Consider the following 27,447-nt stretch of genomic DNA (forward strand, 5'->3'; position numbering starts at 1 on the left):
AAGTCTCTAATATATTATGACAGATCAGCTATATCTACTGTCTCAATTATATTATGACAGACCAGCTACATCTACCTTCTATATTATATTATCACAGACCAGCTAAAACTACTGTCTCTGCTATTTTATGACAGACCTGCTAGATCTACTGTCTTAATTATATTATGACAGACCTGCTCGATCTACTGTCTTAATAATATTATGACAGGCCAGCTTGATTTACTGTCTCTTCTATATTATGACAGACCAGCTAGATCTATTATCTCTATTACATTACGACAGAAAAGCTAGATCTACTGTCTCAATGATATTATGGCAGACCAGCTAAATATACTGTCTCATTAATATCACGAAAGACCAGCTAGATCTACTGTCTCTATTATATTATGATAGACCAGCTACATCTAAATTCTCTAATATATTATGACAGACCTGCTAGATCTACCGTCTTAATTATATTATAACAGACAAAATAGATCTATTATCTCTTATACTAAGACAGTCTAGCTACATTGTCTGTCTTTATTATATTACAACAGACTAGCTACATCTGTCTTCATTATATTATAACAGACGAGGCTAGATCTACTGTATCTGTTATATTATGACAGACCTGCTAGATCTACTGTCTCAATTATTTTATGACAGACCAGCTAGATTTACTGTCTCTAATATATTATGAAAGACCAGCTAGATCTACTGTCTCTCTTATATTATGTGAGACCAGCTAGATCTTCTGTCATTTTTATATAATATGACAGACCAGCTAGATTTACTGTCTCTATTATATTATGACAGATCAGCCAGATCTTCTGTATCTATTATATTTTGACAGACCTGCTTGATCTGCCTTCTCTACTATATTATGACAGACCAGCTTGATCTACTGTCTAATTCTGGTTGTTTTAGGGACTCCTGAAATAAACAGCAAACCAGGCTGTCATTTTGTGATACAGTGGATGTATAGAATCTAGCTAGCTGAAGAATTTTCTGCATATTGAATGTACAATTTTGTAAGCTTTCCTTGCTGATATTTGCCATGCAAGCTATGGTCTTGCTTATTGTGCAGTGGATGATCAAATACCTGTATGCCCATGGATGTGTAGCTAGATATCTAGCCGATCTGTGTATGGACCCAACCGTTTGGTGTACATATTAGTTCAGAACCTAGCTATGAACCTCAGCTATCATAACCAGTTGTATCAACTTCAAAAGAGCCTGAATGACAATTGATTGAGTAGAATTTGTTGTACCAAGGATGCAAGTTTTATATACATGTAGTTATTACCATGCATGACATCCCCACATTGTAGCCTGTACATTTAATATATTCACATACTCTATCTTGGTAAATAAAGGTGCACTTTAGGTATGAATGTATTTTTTTCCCGATCACAACTTGCAGACTTGTTTTAGTGTTGCTGTGCGTTTTGTTGCCAACCTATTTTGCTACCTGACAACTTTACGGTTTTTACTTTTTAATTACCGTTTATATTTTTGTTTTTTCCCCTCAACTTTTTCACTCCGGACGCTTTATCTGGACATGGTTCGTCAGGACCTCCAACAGCCGAAGCTAAGTAGTAACATTAACATGATGCCTTCTAATTGCAGTCGCTGTACTCATAATATACAGGAGAACGACAAGCCCAGCTTCAGACGCAATCGTTAGGCAAGGGTAATTTCAGTGTAGGAAAGGATTAAACAGCGTCTGTGCCACCAGTAAGTACAGATAGTAACGTTAGTATAAATCCCCTTGCACGGTCCCCACAGCCGGACAACTTTCTCACGGTTTCTGGAAGGAAATGCTGTAGGAATGCTCAACCGGTGTCGCTCATTCAGCCAACAGAAACTTTCAACCGGTTTTCCCCATTAAGCAGCGAGTCAGAGGCCGAGCCTTCTCTTGTCTCTACTGCTCCCGTTACGGGGTCTGAGACGCCGAAGCTTCAAACCATTAGCTCTGACAAATTGAAAACTCTAGTCATTGGCGACTCCATTACCCGCAGGATTAGACCATTAGATCATCTAGCGATCATACACTGTTTACCAGGGGGCAAGGCTACCGACGTTACGGCAAATCTGAAGATGGTGCTGGCTAAAGCTAAAACTGGCGAGTGTAGAGAGTATAGAGATATTCTTATCCACGTCGGCACCAACGATGTTCGGATGAAACAGTCAGATCACCAAGCGCAACGTAGCTTCAGTGTGTAAATCAGCTAGAAAGATGTCGGCATCGAGTAATTGTCTCTGGCCCCCTCCCAGTTAGGGGGAGTGATAAGCTCTACAGCAGAGTCTCACAACTCAATCGCTGGTTGAAAACTGTTTTCTGCCCCTCCCAAAAAATAGAATGTGTAGATAATTGGCCATCTTTCTGGGACTCACCCACAAACAGGACCAAGCCTGACCTGCTGAGGAGTGACGGACTCCATCCTAGCTGGAGGGGTGCTCTCATCTTATCTACCAACATAGACAGGGCTCTAACTCCTCTAGCTCCACAATGAAATAGGGTGCAGGCCAGGCAGCAGGCTGTTAGCCAGCCTGCCAGCATAGTGGAGTCTGCCACTAGCACAGTCAGTGTAGTCAGCTCAGCTATCCCCATTGAGACAGTGTCTATGCCTCGACCTAGGTTGGGCAAAGCTAAACATGGCGGTGTTCGCCTTAGCAATCTCACTAGGATAAAGACCTCCATTCCTGTCATTATTGAAAGAGATCGTGATACCTCACATCTCAAAATAGGACTACTTAATGTTAGATCCCTTACTTCAAAGGCAATTATAGTCAATGAACTAATCACTGATCATAATCTTGATGTGATTGGCCTGACTGAAACATGGCTTAAGCCTGATGAATTTACTGTGTTAAATGAGGCCTCACCTCCCAGCTACACTAGTGACCATATCCCCCCATGCATCCCGCAAAGGCGGAGGTGTTGCCAACATTTACGATAGCAAATTTCAATTTACAAAAAAAAAAAAAAGTTTTCGTCTTTTGAGCTTCTAGTCATGAAATATATGCAGCCTACTCAATCACTTTTTATAGCTACTGTTTACAGGCCTCCTGGGCCATATACAGCGTTCTTCATTGAGTTCCCTGAATTCCTATCGGACCTTGTAGTTACAGCAGATAATATTCTAATCTTTGGTGACTTTAATATTCACATGGAAAAGTCCACAGACCCACTCCAAAAGGCTTTCGGAGCCATCATCGACTAAGTGGGTTTTGTCCAACATGTCTCTGGACCCACTCACTGTCACAGTCATACTCTGGACCTAGTTTTGTCCCATGGAATAAATGTGGTGGATCTTAATGTTTTTCCTGGACTATCGGACCACCATTTTATTACGTTTGCAATTGCAACAAATAATCTGCTCAGACCCCAACCAAGGAACATCAAAAGTCGTGCTATAAATTCACAGACAACACAAAGATTCCTTGATGTCCTTCCAGATTCCCTCCGTCTACCCAAGGACGCCAGAGGGCAAAAATCAGTTAACCACCTAACCGAGGAACTCAATTTAAACTTGCACAATACCCTAGATGCAGTTGCACCCCTAAAAACATTTCTCATAAGAAACTAGCTCCCTGGTACACAGAAAATAGCCGAGCTCTGAAGCAAGCTTCCAGAAAATTGGAACAGAAATGGCACCACATCAAACCAAAAGGTTGTAAGTTCAAATCCCCAAGCTGACAAGGTACAAATCTGTCATTCTGCCCCTGAACAGGCAGTTAACCCACTGTTCCTAGGCTATTATTGAAAATAAAAAAGTGTTCTTAAACTGACTTGCCTAGTTAAATAAAAAGGTTAAGACCTTCATCTGCATTGATCTGATAAACACAGGATAGGTGTAATATTTAATCAAATTATACTTCATCTCAACCAGTAGAGAATGTGACACGCTTTATTGAAAAGCTCATTATCCAATACAAGTTCAATCTGTACATCAATGCACAGATGTTGTGCATGATAAAGAAAGAGGTAGCGGGAGAGGTGTAAAAGTCAGAAAGGGAAAGAGGTAAACACATAGGAGCAGGGAAGGCAGCACTGTGGCTCTCACAGTGCAACCTAAATATTCTCTCAGTTCATCACAATTACATAACATTTGGGCCAACTAGAGACACTGCCATCTTAAAAGCAGGTGAGGTGGCGATGATGGGACTGGGGGTTGGCATCCTCTCACATCAAAACATATCTGCAGACGACAGAAAGATGGAGAGAGAGCATGTTTAAGCCTTGTGTTTCTATTTTTTATTCTAACATTGTTAGTCATCAATCAGGAGGTGAAATATAAAACTGACCTTGGATCATTGACTCTGGGACTACTGCATCTATCTGTATTTCAATGTAAAGCATCTCATAAATAATTGTGACGTTGAAGTCCGTCACTGGTCGCGGGCAGCATTTGGTTCTTTAACGCACGCACAGATTAATTACTCCTCCCTGCTCCGTTATAAGATAAGTTAACAATGTGGGTCGACACACAAGTTAACTTCTCTGTCTTCGTGCACACATTTCACATCAATGTTCATATTTAATATAAGTAATATGTATTATACTTATCTATGTTGTGGATGAGCGCGTTGTTTGTTTGTTCTGTTCCCTATCTCTGTAGCTTCCGGGTATGCTGGATAAGGACCCAAGCAAAGGAAATTGGGCTGACTTTGTAGTGCCTGTCCCAAATGGCTCAATAATGTAAATGTGCATATTGAAAGACACTGTCTGTTGTGATGTCATTTTGTAAATGTTATGTGGTGACATTGTTTAAAAAACGTGTTGCAATGTATATCCTTTAGTATGTTTAGTTTATGGAAAATGTAGGTTTTTATAGTAGGTAAAATGTAGGTAATTGCTTAATTAATTAGTGTTAATTGTTCTGAGGGGAGGGCCTAGCCCTACAAAAGGAGCCTCTCAGTTCATGGGGAGGCATTTTGGATTGAGCTGTGAATGGGGCAACATTGTTTTTAGCGGTCCCATAAGGTATACCTTTGATGGCAGTACTGTTGTTTTTGTTCCGGAATCACTATGTAAATAAACACCCTTGCACAGAAGAACTTTTGCGGCTCCACCATCTTTTTATTTTGATAGAGGTTAGGTTTTACAGTATAGCCTTCTGGCCTACTCTACTTGACAATAATACTTCCTGTATAATATAAACTGACCTGGGATCATTAACTATGGGAATACTGCATCTCTGTCTGTATTTCAATGTAAAACATCTCTTTAATAATACTTCCTGTATAATATAAACTGACCTTGGATCATTAACTATGGGAATACTGCATCTGTCTGTATTTCAATGTAAAGCATCTCTTTAATAATAGTTATTGTTGACCTGACCAAGTGACCTCTCACATCTGATCATGCTGTGCCCTCGATGTAGTCAGTTCAGATGCAGCAGGGGTTCACCGACACAGCTGATATAACCTAGAGGATTTAGGGAGAGGGGGATGAAGTGAAGGAGAGAGACTGTTATTGACAAACGAAGGTAGTTAGCCGAGCCCCCCCCCCATGGAAAGAGACTAAATTCTCATATTACAGAGTCCTGCCTTTATAGAATTCTGTCTTTGCATAACGTATAGAGTCCCCTCCCTCTATATGAAAATAGCTTCCCTTGACCTTTCTCCATTATTTTCTTTTAATCTCTGAGCTTGCTTGGTCACGCCCACTAACGCTTATATCTGCTTTTGGTTAGGTTATAATGATGGTAGAACCCTTTTCACGTCCTAAAAATAATGTATGCATTGCATGCTTACGCTTCACGTGTTAGTCATCAGTTATCTTGCTTACATTCTTCTTCCTGTATCCTTCTGTCCATAGTACGTCCAGCTGTCATAAATGTACGTATGGTCTTGGTTAATGTACTCTTTCAAAAATAGAGTATCGCCTGAGTGTTATATGGCCTGGGTGAACTTGACATTGGTGTCTGTCTTTAAGCAGCATCTAGTCCATCTACTGACTGGACGCAGTTGAGTAAATATAAATGAATAAAGACAGACACCAATGTCAAGTTCAATAGCCTTGTTTGTGCATTGTACAAATCCCTACGTGTGGAGTCTGGGGAACAGTCCGGATAGTCAAATAGCTATCAACTAGACTCCGTAACAAAAACCCACATGGAAAACTGAGATTCGGCAAATAACATATAAAGAGTGACTTGTTTGACACCAAACCAACAACAGTTGTTACTAAAACATAAATTGCTAATGTATGATGTAAAAGGTGGATTTTATGATGTAATGTCAACTTTATACTTTTCTATCCCGGGACCATTCAATTTTCAACTCACCCACAGCAATTCTCCATAAATCTGCTGTGGATTACCCAGAATCCCAAAATAAATTAATACATATGTTATAATTCAAAAACATATCTGTTTGTGCTTATAGGGAACCAGATCTTCAATTCAACTAAGTTACTATGTCCTTAACTACACTGTGTTGTTACACTGGTGAGTAAAAACTCAGGCGTCCTGCACCTTAACTTGTTGTCTGAAAACAAAATACAATTTTTACTCAACTGCGTTACCCACTCCAGTCAGCTGAGGGCGGTCTGGGAATTTAAGGTTATGCTGTTGGTGTGACGTATATTCTAGTGGACGGAACGCTTCTTTCAGCAGCAACAACAGTTCGTCAGCCACCTCAGTAGCCTGCTAGACAAAACAGCCGAACCAATAAAGCTCTTTAGACTCTTTCGTGTATATTAGCTACTGTGTTTTAAACACACTTCTGTCGTCTACTTAGTTATCCGATTTAATTATATATTTACGGTGTTGTTATTATTCAGCGGGCTGGTTAAGTTAGCATTAGCCTAGCTAGCTAACATCCCCGACCATGCGGTCACTAAGCTTCTCTCCTTCTAAAGAGGAGGAAGATATCACAGTAAAACAAGAAGTAGAGGGTGAGGCTGTTACTGTGAAAGAAGAGGAAGACGCGTTCAGTGTGAAAGAGGAGGAGGATGTTACAGTAAAAGGAGAGGAAGATGCAGTTTATGGCGTGAAAGAGGAGGAGGAGGAGATGACTGTTACACCGAAAAATGAGGAAGAAGAGGAGGAAACCGGATATCTGGGCCCGGTTTCCCAAACGCGTCTTAAGGCATCCAATGGTTCTAACGATGCATTTAGCCATAAGATGGTTTTGAGAAACCATTCCCTGATTAACACTAGTAAGTACTGTCTTAAAAACAGAGGCAAAATCTCTGCAGTTGTTGGACTGATGTTTGGTGTTAAAGTGGAAATCTGCAATTGCTACATCCATATTGTGACTTTTAAATTATTTATAGCCATTGATTCTTAAAGAATATAACACATTCCTCATGAGCTTAGTTCAACTGTTTTACCCCGTCAGTTCAGCAAATAAGCTTTTTTTACTCTAATGTTTAGAAACAATGTAAATCAACACTGTATAGCCTCAACATGGTTAAAACTATCATGTTTATATTTTGGATGGTCAGTCCTTGCATCCGTCTGTCTGTAGTTACATTTCTCCAACCCCATAATCATCTTATTACCAAAACAGTGGCGGAATGACAGATTTGTTATTGTTTGAAGATTTGCTGTATTGGTTGTGTGGGTTTTTTAAACAGCAACAAAATTACTGCCCAGAGACTTGGTTTGGTGAACAGCTGAGGGATAGTGGAAGGAGAAGTGTTACCACTATTGTAGCAACCATAACCCAACACCTCGCGACCATGTCAAGAAGTTCAGAGATCTTGGCGTAACAGTTATAAGGTGTTGGCTTGACAGTCACTGGACCCAGGTTTGAGTTCAGCAAAGGGCAACCCCCTGAATTCACTACACTATGAATACAAGGACTGGTCATCCATGATGTCATAATGATTGTTTTAACCAGGTTTCTAGGCTATATAGTATATTCTAGAGTTCATCCATGATGTCATAATGATAGTTTAACCAGGTTTCTAGGCTATATATTATATTCTAGAATTCATCCATGAGGTCATAGAGGTCGACCGATTATGATTTTTCAACACCGATACCGATTATTGGAGGACCAAAAAAGCCGATACCGATTTAATCAGCCGATTCTGTTGTGATAATGACACTTTCAACAATACTAAATGAACACTTATTTTATCTTAATATAATACATCAATAAAATCAATTTAGCCTCAAATAAATGATGAAATATATTAAATTTGGTTTAAATAGTGCAAAACCAAAGTGTTGGAGAAGAAGGTAAAAGTGCAACATGTGCTATGTAAGAAAGCTAACGTTTAAGTTCCTTGCTGAGAACATATGAACACTGGTGGTTCCTTTTAACATGAGTCTTCAATATTCCCCTGGTAAGAAGTTTTAGGTTGTAGTTATTATATGAATTATATGACCAATGTCAAACGTTTTTTATAATCAATCCTCAGGTTGTTTTTAAAATATATGATCGATAATATATCAACCGGCACAGTCTTTTTCAGTAGCAGCGGGAGAGACGATGGCTGCCCAAGCAAAACTCATGCGAACACCTGACGCGATGTTATCTTTCTCGCTAATTTTTCAAAATAAAAGCCTGAAACTATGTCTAAAGACTGTTGACACCTTGAGGAAGACGTAGGAAAAGGAATCTGGTTGATATCTCTTTAAATGGAGCAAAGGCAGGCTATGGAACATGGAGCTTGCAGAATAGAAGCCACTACCTGGTTTGATTTTCCTCAGGTTTTCGCCTGCAATATCAGTTCTGTTCTACTCACAGACAATATTTTGACATATATTCCAGCATCTGTGCCTGAAAAATAGCCTGTTTACTTTGGGAACGTTATTTTTTCAAACATAAAAATAGTGCCCCCTAGCTGAAAGAGGTTAACCTTCGACTATTGGATGTTCTTATAGGCATTTTAGTTTTGCCAGTGTAACAATATAGCTTCCATCCCTCTCCTCGCTCCTCCCTGTGCTCGATCCAGGAACACAACGACAACTGCCACCCTCGAAGCAGCGTTACCCATGCAGAGCAAGGGGAACAACTACTCTAAGGCTGTGATGTTTGAAACGCTATTAGCACGCGCTAACTAGCTAGTCATTTCACTTTGGTTACACCAGCCTCATCTCGGGAGTTGATAGGCTTGAAGTCATAAACAGCGCAATGCTTGACGCACAACAAAGTGCTGCTGGCAAAACGCACAAAAGTGCTGTTTGCCTACCACCGCTCAGTCAGATACTTAGATACTCGTATGCTTGTATGCTCAGTCATATTATATGCATCGCAGGACACGCTAGATAATATCTAGTAATATCATCAATCATGTGTAGTTAACTGGTGATTATGATTGATTGTTTTTTATAAGATAAGTTTAATGCTAGCTAGCTACTTACCTTGGCTTACTGCATTCGCAGTGGAGTGCAGCGAGAGAGAGGCAGGTCGTTATTGTGTTGGACTAGTTAACTGTAACGTTGCAAGATTGAATCCCCCGAGCTGACAAGGCGAAAATCTGTCGTTCTGCCCATGAACGAGGCAGTTAACCTACCATTCCTAGGCCGTCATTGAAAATAAGAATGTGTTCTTAACTGACTTGCCTAGTTAAATAAAGATTAAATAAAGATGTAAAAAAATATATATATTTTTTTAAATCTGAAAAATCGCTGTCTAAAAATACCGATTTCCGATTGTTATGAAAATTTGAAATCGGCTCCAATTAATTGGCCATTCCGATTAATCGGTCAATCTCTAGTCATAATGATAGTTTAACCAGGTTTCTAGGCTATATAGTATATTCTAGAATTGCCAGTGAAGATTTCCTGTGGGGCAAATTATTAGAGCTGTTGATAAGTCATTGTATAATACTCAGCCAATTTATTTTCGACCTTACATTAAAGGCAAGACATACCTAGATTCAATTACATTCATAAATTGGTTTGAAACCTTTGTTTTAAACCCTTCTCAAAGTTAGTGCCATGACAGATTTGTAAAAAATTGTTTGTCATGAAACACTATTTTATTTTAAATGTAACCTTTATTTAACTAGGCAAGTCAGTTAACCTCTTGAAGCTAGGGGGCACTATTTTTATGTTTGGAAAAATAACGTTCCAAAAGCAAACGGCCTATTTCTCATGACCAGATGCTAGAATATGCATATAATTTACAGATTAGGATAGAAAACACTCTTAAAGTTTCCAAAACTGTCAAAATATTGTCTGTGAGTATAACAGAACTGATATTGCAGGTGAAAGCCCGAGGAAAATTCAATCAGGAAGTGCCTCTTATTTTGAAACCTCTGTTGCATATCCTCCATTTTAAAGGGATATCAACCAGATTCCTTTTTCTGTGGCTTCCCTAAGGTGTCAACAGTCTTTAGACATAGTTTCAGGCTTTTATTTTGAAAAATAAGCATGAAGGATCACATTGCGTAAGTGGATAGGTGGGGGCTCTGAGTGAGTTTGTGCGCAATTGAGTACACCGGCCATTGTTCCTCCCACTGTTATGGAAAAGGCTACACACTCGGTTGATATATTATCGAATATATATTTTAAAAACAACCTGAGGGATGATTATAAAAAACGTTTGACATGTTTCTGTGGACTTTATGAAGACTATTTGGAATTTCCGTCTGCGTTGTCGTGATCGCTCTTTCCTGTGGATTTCTGAACATAACGCGACAAACAAATGTTGGTATTTTGGGTATAAAAATCATCTTTATGGAACAAAAGGAACATTTGCTGTGTAACTGGGAGTCTCGTGAGTGAAAACATCCGAAGATCATCAAAGGTAAACGGTTAATATGATTGCTTTTCTGATTTTCGTGACTAAGCTTCCTGATGCTAAGTGTACATAATGCTATCGCTAAACTTACACAAACGCTTGGATTGCTTTCGCTGTAAAGCATAATTTCAAAATCTGAGACGCCAGGGTGATTAACAAAAGGCTAAGCTGTGTTTCAAAATATTGCACTTGTGATTTCATGAATATGAATATTTTCTCGTAATATTATTTAGTAATATTATTTGACTGTTGCGCTATGCTATTCAGTGGTTGCTGACGAAAACTATCCTGCTACAGGGATGGGTAGCGTCAAGTTTTAAGAACAAATTCTTATTTACAATGACTGCCTAACCTGGACGACGCTGGGCAAATTGTGCGCCGCCCTATGGGACACCCAATCACGGCCGGTTGTGATACAGCCTGGATTTGAACCAGGGTGTCTGTAGTGAAACCTCGAGCACTGAGATGCAGTGTCCGCTGCGCCACTCGGGAGCCCCAGAATCATGTTCCAGTGTTGTCCCCAACTAAAATAACTCTTGGTCAACCAGGAGTCATCTGTTCTTTCTACCAATCGCCCCATGTGTTTTTATAAAATCTATATGTACTGAACTTGTCTGATGCTTTAAGCATGCTGTTTGATTAAATAAATAAGACACACAACCCTGGTTGGTAGTTGATCAAATACTTATATCATGCAATAAAATGCTAATTAATTACTTAAAAATCATAGTTTTTAGTCTCTCACAGTTGAAGTGTACCTATGACAAAAAAAATACAGACCTCTACATGCTTTATAAGTAGGAAAACCTGCTAAATCGGCAGTGTGTCAAATACTTGTTCTCCCCACTGTATCTGCCTCACTAACTTTAAGCATCAGGTATCTGAGCAGCTTACCGATCGCTGCAGCTTCTCATCTAGCCTACCTGGTTAAATAAAGGTGAAATATATATATTTTTTAAATCTTAGCTTTATTGACAACACTCAAATGGATACTGTCATTAACGCGGTTCTTCTATAATTACACATACTTCTTAATACTGTAGCTGTTTAGTTACAGTCACATGTTCAACTATCTTCAGCTGATCCAGGAAATTATTTTCTGAATGCCAGTCAAATGACAAATATCACGACATGCAACAACAACCAGAGTGCTTATTCATTCTTCACTCTGGTCAAGACAGTTACGCCGTGCTCCATGTTGGATCCAACATCCCTAACAAATTGATGTTTATAATGTTATTGTCTGCTTGATTTATAGTAGGGTCTCGTGTCCAAACAGATGAACAGAGATACTTAGCTCATAATGTGTAGAGAACTGTTCCTAGATGGATAGGCTGTTTTACAATACACAGAGCAGTTTTCCTATATTTGTTGTTAGGTGAAGTTATGAGTCCTACAGTAGGTGTATGGTATAGTTAGGTGGAACAACTTAGCAAACAGTGTACAAACTCTCATTGTCAGGCTGATGAAAAAGCCAAGAAGCATTTTACTGGTTGGTGTTTTTTATGTACAAAGCAGTTGATTTGCAATGATGACACAAACATTATATTAAGCAGGACATTCAAACGAGTCTTACAGTTATAAATGTGAAATGCAGTCATTAGCAACCTGGAAATGGAGGTTACTCCCCTGAGTTTCCCCCATTCAGAATACATTGTGAAAAACTAAAATCTTTGCTCACCATTTTTGCTCCAGGCAGATATACTACATACAGTTTTAGCAAACACAGAAAGGGGCCTATATTGGAGACCAAAAGTTGTCTGGCACACTGCTAAGAGTTTCAACAACATGAATAACTTATTTCTAGTCTACAATCTTAGATGTTAATACTAATGTGAAAACAAGACAAAATATGACTATTCTTGCTCATTTTAAGACAAATGTCAAATAATCATTACATTCATTACATACGTCAATTGTTGTACAACATCATGGCTACGCTGTTGGCATCACCTTTTACAGTGGAGTTCTGCTGTTGTGGTCCTTTAACCATCTGTATGACTTTGTCATTCACACAGGAGAGAGACGTGACTATCGTGGACCCTCTGGGGAGCCTCAACAACCTCATGATGCTGACGAGGCAGAGAAGAGTCTCTCCAGATCAGAACTCCTCAAGAAACACCAGCAGAGACCCACGGGGAAGATAAATCACCGCTCTGACTATGGGAAGAGATTCACCTCATCAGCAGGCATTAAAATGCATCAGAGAATCCACACAGTAGAGAAACGTTATTGCTGTACTCAATGTGGGAAGAGTGTTGATACATCTAGCCATCTTATTGTACACCAAAGAACACACACAGGAGAGAAGCCTTATAGCTGTGATCAATGTGGGAAGAGTTTTATTCAGCTAAGCAACCTGATATCACACCAGAGAATACACACGGGAGAGAAACCGTATAGCTGCGATGAATGTGGGAAGAGTTTTACTCACATAGGCACCCTGATATCACACCGGAGAATACACACAGGAGAGAAACCGTATAGCTGTGATGAATGTGGGAAGAGTTTTGCTTTTTCGAATAATCTGACTCTTCACCAGAGAACACACACAGGAGAGAAACCTTATAGCTGTATTCAATGTGGGAAGAGTTATACTCATTCAACCAGCCTGATATCACACCAGAGAACACACACGGGAGAGAAACCGTATATCTGTGATCAATGTGGAAAGAGTTTTACTCAGCTAAGAAGCCTGGTAACACACCAGAGAACACACACAGGAGAGAGACCGTATAGCTGTGATGAATGTGGGAAGAGTTTTGCTAGTTCCCGCAATCTGACTCTTCACCAGAGAACACACACAGGAGAGAAACCCTATAGCTGTACTCAATGTGCGAAGGTTTTTTTTACATCTAGCCTTCTGAAGACACACCAGAGAAGACACACAGGAGAGAAATCTTATAGCTGTACTGTATGTGGGAAGAGTTTTGTTCAATCTGGGGAACTGAAGATTCACCGGAGAACACACACAGGAGAGAAACCGTATAGCTGTACTCAATGTGGGAAGAGTTTTACTCAGCTAAATGGCCTGATATCGCACCAGAGAACACACACAGGAGAGAAACCTTATAGCTGTGATCAATGTGGGAAGAGTTTTGTTCAGTCAAGCTCTCTGAAGATACACCAGAGAACACACACAGGAGAGAAACCTTATAGCTGTGATCAGTGTGACCAGAGATACTCTGAAAAAAGATCTCTGATCAAACATCAGAAAATACATACATGAAAGATTTGTTTCATGGTATCAATGAAATTATTTCACAATGTAGAATGTTTAACATTGTAGTAGGAGTATTTTAATGATGTCACAATGTAGAACCCTAAACGTTTGCCCTCTGTTCTATTGATTTCAGCATGATGTGGATATTAGCCTCGGGGAAAATCCAGTTATGAAATGGAAGAGTATTATTTATGAGATTTAAGAAAAAGTGACAAACAAAAAGAGTCGTAACACTTACCACATTGGTGACCCACTTGAGTCAAAATGCAACACTTCAAAATGTGGCGAGCTGTTTTCTACAAATTGTCCTCTAACCAGTGATGTACACATTATTCCCAGATTCCGTGTGGTTTTTGAGCTGTTAGTTTTAACAGGGAGTGCAACCTCATCTCCCTCCTCTCAGCACAATTGTGGAATGTTTTAACATTGTAGAATTAACATTTCAATAATGTCACAATGTAGAACCCTAAACGTTTGCCCCCTTATCATTTGATTTCAGCATGATATGGATATTAGCCTCGGGGAAATCCAGGCTCTGAATTTGAAGAGTACTATTTATGTGATTTAACAAAAAGTGACTAACAAAAAAAGAGCTGAGTTACACTTACCATGTTGGTGACCCACTTGAATCAAAATGCAACACTTCAAAATGTAGCTTGCTGTTTTCTACAAATTGTCCTCTAACCAGTGATGTACACATTATTCCCATATTCCGTGTGGTTTTTGAGCTGTTAGTTTTAACAGGCGTGCAACCTCATCTCCATCCTCTCGGCACAATTAATTTCAACATGATATCGATGAGTGACGACAAAGTGTTGTGTTCCTTTGTTTAGCGACCCCTACATTGAAATGCATCACTCCCAAATGTAGCTGACTGTCTTCTGCAGGTTGTCCTCTAACCAGTGAGGTGAAAGATATCTCCCATTTCCATGTGTTTTTTTTAGTTGTGTTAGTTTCAACAGCATGTACAACCTGATTATTTCCCCCCTAATCGATATCAGTGATTTATTGCTACTTGTCAAAACAACAGTGTTTCTGGTGCTTGTGTAACAGTACAACTTTAGACCGTCCCCTCGCGAACCAGGGACCCTCTGCACACATCAACAACTGACACCCACGAAGCATCGTTACCCATCGCTCCACAAAAGCCGCGGCCCTTGCATTGCAAGGGGAACTGCTACTTCAAGGTCTCAGAGCAAGTGACGTCACTGATTGAAACACTATTTTTAGCGCGCACCACCGCTAACTAAGCTAGCGTTTCACATCCGTTACACTTGTGCAGTTTATAAGGAGTGTGTTTAAAAAAATACAAGTAATATGATTATTGTGGCAGATGTTTGTGTAAATAGTACATTTTACGTTTAGGTTTTCAATTTATCACAAACTGTTTCTGCATTTGGACTATTGATTTGGACACGTTTAAACTGTGACCCGACGTACAATATAAGTTTGGTTTTAGTTGAAAGTTGAAAAGAACTCATTTCAACGTACTTGCAGCTTATACACATGGACTCAGTATAATAAATTGGTCTATAATCAATTTTATTAACAATCCTAATAAATTGAGTCATAAATATAAAATATATTTGTTGTCCTAAGAGGAAGGAGTCTTTGGTTTTTCTATTTATGTTCTGAGGTTGGACTTTAGCATGTATAGCTCGTTTGCACGTCAAGCTCGTTAGAACGTAGGACGCATTGATTGTCACCTCGTTCGTCAGTATGTGTTACACCTGGGCTGTCTTGTCCATCTTGTTAGTGGGAAGGTGTTTCACATGAGCTGGTCCAGGTTCTATTTAAGAGTGTCTGGCCCAGTGCTCCAGTTGTCTTGATAGATGTAGAGAGTCAACACCTTTAGTTGCTTCACCTTTTTGGTTTGCTTCCTGTCTTTAAGTTTGGTGTGGGTTTTTCTTTTGTTTGTCGCTTCTTGGGCGGAGTTAGTGGGTCTCATGGTGGGTGTCTTTTATGTCCCAGTTGTTGTTACTAGTCAACTTTCAATGGACACCCCCATTGTGTCTTTAAGATCCCCTCCTATAAAACAAGCTTATATTTTGGGTTGGATATTGCATCCAATTATTAATATTTTAATCAATGACATTTCCATAGGGTGCTCATTAGTCTTTCAGTTGTTATTATTCTGTTTTTTATCCTCTTATGTTTGTTGTGTACTAAATAGTTGTTTATTTTCATTTTTTGATGTTTTTACCTGTGAAACCATTGTGTTGCATCCATGTCTGAAATGTGCTGTATAAATAAAGCTTAATTTGACTTGAACATATTGCAAAACAAATTAACCCAAGGACCGACCAATCAACAGACTCTTGGTCCCTTTTATTATCCCCCTTTGAACTAGACCAGGTACTGTGATACAGCTGCTCTCCTCCTCAATGCCATGAACTAGACCAGGTACAATGTTACAGCTGCTCTCCTCCTCAATGCCATGTACTAGACCAGGTACTGTGTTACAGCTGCTCTCTCCTCCTCAATGCCATGAACTAGACCAGGTACTGTGTTACAGCTGCTAAACTCACTGAGATGAGGTCCAAAGCCCACTACTCCTTGGTTTCCCCAACCTAAACTCACCTAATCTCCCAAGTTAAAATATTAGTATCGTGTTGTTTAAAAATTCATATGAACTTACTTTCTTTGCATTATTCGAGGTCTGACAACACTGCATCTTTTTTGTTATTTTGGCCAGTTGTCATTTTCTGCAAATAAATGCTCGAAATGACAATATTTCCCCAACCTAAACTCACTGAGATGAGGTCCAAAGAGGTGACATCTAATAGAGGTGGTTTGATGAGTAACTTTGCCTGAAGCCTTGTTAGGTTCCCAAGCACTTTAATTTGTTGTCGATGTTTCATGGAAAGAAACAGCAAAGTTAAGCCCAGTGTGTAGCAGGTGGACAATGGATTTGATTCAGACCCTGCCAGCATGGCCAGAAATGTATTCCAAGGTCAGTAACTTAACCACAGAACCACCCCAGACCTTTCATGCTTGACTAAAAACACCTAAGTATTAGATTTACTGCCATGGTCTAGTATGTCACTGCCTCAGACACCATTCACAATGCTGGCTGAGGTACGAGTAAAGCATGACATATTATTTGCTAACCATTCACAATGCTGGCTGAGGTACGAGTAAAGCATGACATATTATTTCCTAACCATTCACAATGCTGGCTGGGGTACCAGTAAAACATGACATATTATTTCCTAACCATTCACAATGCTGGCTGAGGTATGAGTAAAACATGACATATTATTTCCTAACCATTCACAATGCTGGCTGGGGTATGAGTAAAGCATGACATATTATTTCCTAACCATTCACAATGCTGGCTGAGGTATGAGTAAAACATGACATATTATTTCCTAACCATTCACAATGCTGGCTGAGGTATGAGTAAAGCATGACATATTATTTCCTAACCATTCACAATGCTGGCTGAGGTATGAGTAAAACATAACATATTATTTCCTAATTGTAAAAAATGGCAAGGCTTTAGCTAAGTGGGCTTTTCCATTGTTGATGAAAGCAGGGGAAGTGTTGTGAGTAACAGAACTGCCTGAGATGTGGGGGAAGGGAAACTGCTTACTGATTGGCTGTAGTGACAAGGGTCCCTCCAAAAATCTATCATTATTCCAACTGACATGTCAAATTCTCCCCCAAATCTACCACTAATAGGCCAAGCTTCTGCAGACCCTGTCTTGTACTGACAAACAGAACAAATCATTTGACATTCAAATATGTAATTTGAAATAGTTAAATTCAATCCAGCTGGGCCTTTTTAACACAGACAGTTGTTCCTGCTGTATATGTTATGTCTTTGTACAGACCTAGGATCAGTTCGTTTTATATTACATTTACATTACATTTAAGTCATTTAGCAGACGCTCTTATCCAGAGCGACTTACAAATTGGTGCATTCACCTTATGACATCCAGTGGAACAGCCACTTTACAATAGTGCATCTAAATCTTTTAAGGGGGGTGAGAAGGATTACTTTATCCTATCCTAGGTATTCCTTAAAGAGGTGGGGTTTCAGGTGTCTCCGGAAGGTGGTGATTGACTCCGCTGTCCTGGCGTCGTGAGGGAGTTTGTTCCACCATTGGGGAGCCAGAGCAGCGAACAGTTTTGACTGGGCTGAGCGGGAACTGTACTTCCTCAGTGGTAGGGAAGCAAGCAGGCCAGAGGTGGATGAACGCAGTGCCCTTGTTTGGGTGTAGGTTATATTTATATTATATATATATATATATATATATATTATTATTATATTTATATTTATACTTGTTTGGGTTATATGCTCTCTAACACAGACAGTTGTTCCTGCTATAGATGGTATGTCTTTGTATAGATCTAGGATCAGTTCTCCTCCACAATGCATTCACAGTACCAGTCAATTGTTTGGACACACCTACAAATGCAATGTTTTTTCTTTATTTTAACTATTGTCTACTTTGTAGAATAATAGTGAAGACAACACAACTATGAAATAACTCATATGGATTCATGTAGTAACCTAAAAGTGTTAAACAAATCAAAATATATTTTATATTTGAAATTCTTCAAAGTAGCCACCCTTTGCCTTGATGACAGCTTTGCATACTCTTTGCATTCTCTCAACCAGCTTCACCTGGAATGCTTTTCCAACAGTCTTGAAGAAGTTCCCACATATGCTGAGCACTTGTTGCCCGCATTTCCTTCCGTTCCGATTCATCCCAAACCATCTCATAGGCATAGTTGTGTTGTCTTCACAGTTAACTCTAATTAACTTTTTTTCTGCAGCAGAGGTAACTCTGGGTCCTTTCCTGTGGCAATCCTCATGAGAGCCAGCTTCATCATAGCGATTGACGGTTTTTGCGACTGCACTTGAAGAATCTTTCAAAGTTCTTGAAAGTTTCCGCATTGACTGACCTTCATGTGTTAAAGTAATGATGGACTGTCATTTATTTTTGCTTATTTGAGCTGTTCTTGCCATAATATAGACTAATATAGACTATATAGACTATATAGACTATATAGACTAATATAGACTAATAATATAGACTCTCCTGTATACCGCCCCTACCTTGTCACAACACAACTGATTGGCTCAAATGCATTAAGAAATAAATAAATCCCGCAAATTAACATTTAACAAGGCACACCTGTAAATTGAAATGTATTCCAGGTGACTACCTCATGATAGATAGATGATAGGAGATAGAATGATGGTCAACAGATAAAAGTCCAAATAAAACATAATAAAAAGTACATTTGAATGACACTAAATGGCAGTGTTTTTACAACTAATGCCGGTTTGCCTGAGGCTGGTGCCGTGCAGGTGTTGGTACACATGCATATACATACACTCACTCACTCACTCACTCACTCACTCACTCACTCACTCACTCACTCAAATAAACACATTCAAGAACACACACATACATGTAATAGTGCCAGACATGCACACAAACATATACAGTTGGCATTGATGTCCTTTGTTTTAAATTTATTATTTTGTTTGATTATTTTTTTGCATTGTTGTTTGCTGTTTTCTTCTGTCTTTTCCTTTTTTCTCTTTAGTTCATTCTCTTGGTTGTTGGTACATTGGGGGGTTCTTGGGGGTGGGGAATGGAATTAATTGTTTTTTCTTCCTGAGGGGGGACAGTGGGAGGGGTCTCGAATGGTTGAGGGACAGCTAGGGGGGGTTCACATTTTTTGAGGGTTCACGTTTTTTGGCCTGGTGGTAGATCGGTGAGCAGGGCATTGACCCTGGATGCTTCTGTGTGTCGCTCTGAATGGGAATCTGTTGGGTGACTGGTGTGATGTAGTTGTTGAGCGGCTTCACTGCAAGTATATTGTATGTTAATAATATTAAATAAATAAACATTTAATCGAAGAAAAAAACTTTTGCAAGCTTGAGCTAGATATCGAGCTAGTGTGACCTTCCTGGAGTCAACCCAGGAAGAAGCAATGGATGGATAGTTCATTTATTTCCAAAGCTGCAATTATGGGACACACACAGTATGGAGGAATGATCAGTAGTGACGGAAAATAAATAGCACTCCCACAGCAATTCTACATAAATCTGCCCTATAATATACTTACAAAAAAACTGTTGAAATGTCGATCAAAGTTATTGTGATCGTATAGTGGATTTAACAATTCCTACTAATTCATAATTTACTATATTAAATGAATCAATTGTTTCCATGTGTCTCATATTCACTACATCAGAATCAACTGTCATCCATTTTAGTATCAAAATATATCAAATTAACCTGGAAAATTACCCAATGTCCGAAGAAGTATAATACACCTAAACGAACAAAACTGGGCTAATAAACTGGCTGGTGTTCATGTTTTATTTATTTATTTCACCTTTATCTAACCAGGTAGGCTAGTTGAGAACAAGTTCTCATTTACAACTGCGACCTGGCCAAGATAAAGCATAGCAGTGTGAACAGACAACACAGAGTTACACATGGAGTAAAAGATAAACAAGTCAATAACACAGTAGAAAAAAAAGAAAGAGTCTATATACATTGTGTGCAAAAGGCATGAGGAGGTAGGCGAATTTAGCAGATTAACACTGGAGTGATAAATGATCAGATGGTCATGTGTAGGTAGAGATACTGGTGTGCAAAAGAGCAGAAAAGTAAATAAATAAAAACAGTATGGGGATGAGGTAGTTAAACTGGGTGGGCTATTTACCGATGGACTATGTACATCTGCAGCGATCGGTTAGCTGCTCAGATAGCAGATGTTTAAAGTTGGTGAGGGAGATAAAACATATACATTTGTCATAAATTACCAGCATTGACGGGACACACAGTGTGGATGAATGATCAGTGGTCTCTAATAGCACTCCTAAAGAATATGCATTTTCCCGTTAAGATACCAATTTGAAAGAGGGATCTTTAGCATAAAACCCACATGGAAAACTGAGATTTGGCAAATAACATATAAAGAGAGGTTTACTTGACACCAAACCAACAACAGTCGTTATTAAAACATAAATTGCTAATGTATGATTTAAAACGTGGATTTTATGATGTAATGTCAACTTTATACATTTCTATCCCAGGACCACTCAATTTTCAAATTCTCCCAAAATCTGCTGTGGATTAACCGAATCCCTTACCTTTATCACTGAGTGTATTTACAATGAGTGTAATGTCAACACACGAGCAGCGCAGCGGTCTAAGGTTCGGCATCTCAGTGCAAGAGGTGTCACTACAGACCCTGGTTCAAATCCAGGCTGTATCATAACAGGCCGTGATTGGGAGTCCATTAGGACAGAGCACAATTGGCCCAGTATCGTCTGTGTTAGGGTTTGGCCGGGGTAGGACGTCAATGTAAATAAGAATTTGTTCTGAACTAACTTGCCTAGTTAAATAAAGGTTAAATATATTTAAAACATGTTGCTTCACTACACCATTACACTGGCATACAAACTCAGTAGCACAGAGTAGATAATCCATAATACCTTGTCAATCGTGCATTGTGGGTAGTTTAGAAGATTTCCTGAAATAAGTTAATAAATATGTAATTACGCAAAAACATAACTGTTTGTCCTTATAGGTAACCATAAAGTGACTACAACTAGCTCACTAAGTCTTTACACTTGTGAGTAAAAACTAATGCTTCCTACACTTTAACTTGTTTGAAGATAAAATATACATTTTACTCAACTGCGTTACCAACTCCAGTCAGCAGATGGCGGTCTGGGAATTTAAGGTTATGCTGTTATTGTGATGTATGATCTAGTGTACGGAACGCTTCTTTCAGCAGCGGCAACAGTTAGTCAGACACCTAGATAGCTTGCTTGACAAAAAAAGGCAGAACCAATAAGCTCTTTAGACGCTTTAGTGTTTATTAGCCACTGTTTTAAACCCTCTTCTGCCGTCTAGTTTGTTATCCGATTTAATTTCATATTTACGGTGTTGTTATTAGTCAGCTAGCGGGCTGGTTAAGTTAGCATTAGCCGAGCTAACATCCCCGACCATGCGGTCACTAAGCTACTCCCCTGCAAAAGAAGAGGTGGATATCACAGTAAAACAAGAAGTAGAGGGTGAGGCTGTTAATGTGAAAGAAGAGGAAGACGCGTTCAGAGTGAAAGAGGAGGAGGATGTTACATTTAAAGGAGAGGATGATGCAGTTTATGGAGTGAAAGAGGAGGGAGAGATGACTGTTACATCGAAAAAGGAGGAGGAGGGAGAAGAGGAGGAGCCTGGATATCTGGGCACGGTTTCCCAAACGCATCTTAAGGCATCCAATGGTTCTAACGATGAATTTAGCCATAAGACGGTTTTGAGAAAACGTTCCTTGATTAACACTAGTAAGTACTGTCTTAAAAACAGAGGCACAAACTCTGCAGTTGTTGATTTGATGTTTGGTGTTTGGTGTTAAAGGGGAAATCTGCAATTGCTACATACATATTGTGAATTTTTAATTATTTATTTCTAGCCATTGATTATTGAAGAATATAACACATGCCTCATGAGCTTATTTCAACAGTTGTACCCCATCAGAACCCAGAAAAACTTTTTTTAAACCCTAATGTTTAGAAACTATGTGCATCAACACTGTATAGCCTCAACATGGTTAAAACTATAATGTTGATATCATGGATGGTCAGTCCTTACATCCATATGTCTGTCTATGAATTTTGAAAGTAGTTACATTTCTCCAACCCCATCATCATCTTATTACCAAAACAGTGGTGGAATGACAGATTTGTTATTGTTTTAACTGCAGATTGCTGGGTTGTGTGGGTTTTTTAAACAGCAGCAAAATGACTGTCCAGAGGCTTGTTTTGGTAAACATGTGAGGGATGGGGGAAGGAGAAGTGTGACCATTCTCACATTCATAGAGAGAGCTATTGTAGCAACTGTGACCTCACACCTAGCGACCTCGTCAAGAAGTTCAGAAATCTTGGCGTAACAGTTATAAGGTGTTGGCTTGACAGTCACTGGACCCAAGTTTGAGTTCAGCTCAGGGCTACCACCTGAATTCACTACACTATGAATACAACGACTAGCCATGCATGAGGTCATAATGATAGTTTAACCAGGTTTCTTGGCTATATAGTATATTCTAGAATTCATTCATGAGGTCAAAATTATAGTTTAACCAGGTTTCTAGGCTATATAGTATATTATAGAATTGCCAGTGAAGATTTCCTGTGGGGGTCAAATTGTTAGAGCTGTTGATAAGTCATTGTATAATATTCAGCCAATTTATTTTCATGCCATTTCGTCAATATAGCCCAACCAGAAAAGAGAGAAACTCTTCCTGAACCACCTTCTCCTGCTGGCCTTCGTAAATTCTGACGTTGCTGGTAATAGGCTACACAAGCAGTCGGCAACCTGCATTTGGAGTGCAAATTATCTTACCTTTTTACCTATCTGCTTGCCAGTTATGGTTGTCATATGCACATTTTCATGGAACAGTTTACTTTCATTGATAATAGTATCTCAAAATCATTGTCTGTAATTAATCTACATTCTATCTAAATTCGAATGAAATCTAAAAGTAACTTTTATTGCCATTGAAAACTATGTAAAAAAAATCCCTACATAAAGCCTACAAATAAAAACATTGAAAATAAATATCCTATAAATCACATGGCCTGTCTACAACGAACTTGAAACATTGTATAAAATATTCTGGGCCCTCAGGTTCCCGCGCCAGTGAGTTTGGGACAGACACAGTTGTCGGCTATTTGTGTAAGGGATAAGAAGTAATCAGGTATTTTCCACTGGATCAGCACATTACATTTTTCCCTTTCGTGCCGAGTGGTTATCGAAAGGGCGAGAGCTGGAAATATTTTTCAAATGCTTTATAGATATATTCTCATTTGCAATTGATTTTGATTAGACTTTGTTTACTTGCTGTTTGAGGTGAAGATAAATTAGCTTTGCGAAGCTCCTCTGCTCATTAGTGGCGGTGCGTTAAGACAATCAGAAATACTATCAGGATCCCCAAATAGGCACATTTATAGGCCTACATTTGCGCTCAGGCCAGGTAGACTAGTCCTACTTCTATATGCCTAGTAGGTCTATGTTGTTGTTAGGTGAAGTTTATGGGTCCTACCATAGGTGTATGTTGTTGTTACGTTTTGTGCCAATTTGGCAAGCACTTAGTGTACAAACCATCATTAATATTTAACCTTAAACCTAATTAATAATTAACCTTAATAATTTGAGTAACTCAATCATCGATGTTACTACTATGGGCCTTTAACCATCTGTCTGAATTTTTGTTCACACAGGAGAGAGACGTGACTATCGTGGATCTTCTTTGGAGCCTCAACAACCTCATGATGCTGATGAGGCAGAGAAGAGTCTCTCCACATTAGAACACCTCAAGAAACACCAGCAGAGACCCACAGGGAAGAGAACTCACTGCTGCTCTGACTGTGGGAAGAGATTCACCTCATCAGCGGGCATTAAAATGCATCAGAGAATCCACACAGGAGAGAAACCTTTTAGCTGTACTCAATGTGGGAAGAGTTTTACTCAATCATCCAGCCTGATGTCACACCAGAGAACACACACGGGAGAGAAACCATTTAACTGTGATGAATGTGGGAAAAGTTTTACTCGGTCAACTGGCCTGATGACACACCAGAGAACACACACAGGAGAGAAACCTTATAGCTGTGATGAATGTGGGAAGAGATTTGTTACATCTAACAGTCTGACTAAACACCGGAGAATACACACAGGAGAGAAACCATATAGCTGTGCTCAATGTAGGAAGAGCTTTACTGAGTCTAGCAGTCTGACTAGACATCGGAGAACACACACAGGAGAGAAGCCTTATAGCTGTGATGAATGTGGGAAGAGATTTGCTGAGTCTGGTTGTCTGACTAAACACCAGAGAACACACACAGGAGAGAAGCCTTTTAGCTGTAATCAATGTGGGAAGAGATTTGTTGCATCTAACAGTCTGACTAGACACCGGAGAACACACACAGGAGAGAAATCATATAGCTGTGCTCAATGTAGGAAGAGCTTTACTGAGTCTAGCAGTCTGACTAAACATCAGAGAAAGCACACAGGAGAGAAGCCTTATAGCTGTTATGAATGTGGGAAGAGATTTACTGAGTCTGGCCATCTGGCTAAACACCAGAGAACACACACAGGAGAGAAGCCTTTTAGCTGTAATCACTGTGGGAAGAGTTTTACTCAGTCAACCAGCCTGAAATCACACCGTAGAACGCACAGAGGAGATCAATCTTATAGCTGTGCTCAATGTGGAAAGAGTTTTACTCAGTCAACCAGCCTGATATCACATCAGAGAAAACACACACAGGAGAGGAATCTAATAGCTGTGCTAAATGCGGGAAGAGTTTTACTTCGTCTAGCAAACGGACTACACACCATATAACACACACAGGAGAGACATCTCAGGTGTGAGCAGTGTGACCAGAGATAATGTGATAAAATACCTATGATCAAACATCAGAAAATGCATACATGAAGGAGTTGTTTCATGGTATCAATGAAATAATGTCTCAATGTAGAATGTTTTAACATTGTAGTAGGAGTATTTTAATAATGTCACAATGTAGAACTCTTAATCGTTTGCCCCCTGTTCTATTGATTTCAACATGATCTGGATATTAGCCTCAGGGGGGAATCCAGGCTCTGAATTGAAAGATTACTATTTATGTGATGTAACAAAAATTGACTCTCAAAAAAAGAGTTGTGTTCCACTTACCACGTTGGTGACCCACTTGAATCAAAATGCAACACTTAAATGTAGCTAGCTGTTTTCTACAAATTGTACTCTAATCAGGGATGTACACATTATTCCCAGATTCCGTGTGGTTTTTGAGCTGTTAGTTTTAACAGGGCGTGCAACCTCATCTCCCTCCTCTCGCACAAATTATTTTAGCGATAAGTTATGACAAATAAGTGTTGTGTTCCTTTGTTTAGCGACCCCTACATTTAAATGCATCACTCCAAAATGTAGCTGACTGTCTTCTGCGGGTTGTCCTCTAACCAAGTGAGGTAAAAGATATCTCCCATTTCCATGTGTTTTGTTTAGTTGTGTTGGTTTCAACAGCACGAACAACCTGATTTCCCCCCTAATCGATATCAGTGATTTATTGCTGCTTGTCAAAACAACAGCGTTTCTGGTGCTTGTGCAGTTTATAAGGAGCTTGTTTTAAAAAATACAAGTAATATGGTTATTGTGTCAGATGTTTGTGTATACAGTACATTTTATGTTTAGGTTTTTAATATATCACAAACTGTTTCTGCATATTGGTTATTGATTAAACTGTGTACAAACTGTGTTTTATAGCACATTTTATGTTTAGGTTTTGGTTATTGATTTGGACACGTTAAAACTGTGTTTTGACATTGGGCTATCCCACCTAGCAAAATGTAATTAAAAATAAGACTATACAACCAAATATTTCATATTTACATTTCATGTAACATTTAATCATAATTATTTATGTAACCAACTGACAGTTTTTGGGTACACTTATATTGACATTGTTTCCCTGCTTTTAGAATATCAGCATTCATTCTCAGATGTGCCAACCCATATGTACGAGAGCATGTGGTAAGGACAACTTGGTTGCTCATTGTCTCAAGGGTGAGCAGTCAAAATATTTGTGTTGTGCATTTAACCAGTGTGTTACCATGGATCACAATTTATTTTGACACGTTTTTCCGTGTTGGAGATGAGTTTTATCTCTTATTCTTATCTGTATTTTTTAAATTTAAATTGCACTGTTGGTTAGGGGCTCTTAAGTTAGCATTTCACTGTTAGGTCTACCTGTTGTATTCGGCGCATGTGACTAATATAATTTGAGTTTTGTTTGAACCAAGTGGACGAGAGTTCTCGAAGCTAGTGAGTTTTAGGATTCTATAGAAAGAAAAAGGAGAAAAAATATATACGATTGTATATTATTATTTAGAAATATGTGTTTTTTTCTTGTTTTAATTGTTGACAGCCAGTAGACATCATGTTTATATTATAGAAGGTGAAGCATTGTAGTTGATTATGTGAAATGGAAGTAGTTTTCTAGTCAGTTGTTCAACTGAAATGTGTCTTGGGCACACTGGTTGGTGTTACCTCGTTAGTCAGTATGTGTTACACCTGTGCTGGCTTGTCCATCTCTTTAGTGGGAAGGTGGTCCAGGTTCTATTTAAGAGTGTCTGGCCAAGTGCTCCAGTCTTCTTGATAAATGTGGAGAGTCAACACCTTTAGTTGTTCCACCGTTTCCTATTAAAGGTGTTTTTCATTTCAGGTTGAAGCTTCTTTCTGAAGAGAGCTTATTTTTTTAAATGAATCAATACAAGCAAACAAGATCGTTTCCGGGGATTGGTATGGCAAATACCTTACGATTTGCCTGGACTGAAAAGGAGATGGAGCCGTGGAGTAGAGAGACATTTGGAAGGACCATTTTGATGGGATGCCTCAGGATAGAGGTGAAGGAAGTGCTCTGCCTTCAAGGGAACCCGAATGAGAAGGCTTTTGATGTGACGTTTCACAAAGAAGAAAAACATGACGAAGTA

General features: G+C 39.1%; 3 protein-coding genes across 3 annotated transcripts in view; 2 read left to right on the forward strand and 1 right to left on the reverse strand.

Moving 5' to 3' along the window:
* LOC118365099 (zinc finger protein ZFP2-like) overlaps window positions 1-27,447 on the reverse strand; it is a 323,918-nt gene that overhangs the window by 112,730 nt on the left and 183,741 nt on the right. The window lies entirely within an intron of this gene.
* Window positions 6,593-16,192, forward strand: LOC127905932 (gastrula zinc finger protein XlCGF57.1-like). Its single transcript, XM_052490216.1, has 2 exons — window positions 6,593-7,156; window positions 12,717-16,192. Exons 1-2 carry the CDS (start codon window positions 6,826-6,828, stop codon window positions 13,925-13,927), a joined length of 1,542 nt encoding a protein of 513 aa, XP_052346176.1. The 5' UTR covers window positions 6,593-6,825; the 3' UTR covers window positions 13,928-16,192.
* On the forward strand, window positions 21,644-26,922 carry LOC118365122 (zinc finger protein 501-like). The gene is made up of 2 exons (XM_035747081.2): window positions 21,644-22,244; window positions 24,180-26,922. Exons 1-2 carry the CDS (start codon window positions 21,911-21,913, stop codon window positions 25,298-25,300), a joined length of 1,455 nt encoding a protein of 484 aa, XP_035602974.2. The 5' UTR covers window positions 21,644-21,910; the 3' UTR covers window positions 25,301-26,922.

Source organism: Oncorhynchus keta, chromosome 32, assembly GCF_023373465.1.
Source record: "Oncorhynchus keta strain PuntledgeMale-10-30-2019 chromosome 32, Oket_V2, whole genome shotgun sequence".
NCBI lineage: Eukaryota > Metazoa > Chordata > Actinopteri > Salmoniformes > Salmonidae > Oncorhynchus > Oncorhynchus keta.

Coding starts and splice junctions, on each gene's coding strand:
- LOC118365122 (XM_035747081.2), top strand. CDS start 21,911: ATGCGGTCACTAAGCTACTCCCCTGCAAAAGAAGAGGTGGATATCACA. Junction 22,245..24,179: donor ACGTTCCTTGATTAACACTA/GTAAGTACTGTC, acceptor TTGTTCACACAG/GAGAGAGACGTGACTATCGT.
- LOC127905932 (XM_052490216.1), top strand. CDS start 6,826: ATGCGGTCACTAAGCTTCTCTCCTTCTAAAGAGGAGGAAGATATCACA. Junction 7,157..12,716: donor CCATTCCCTGATTAACACTA/GTAAGTACTGTC, acceptor TCATTCACACAG/GAGAGAGACGTGACTATCGT.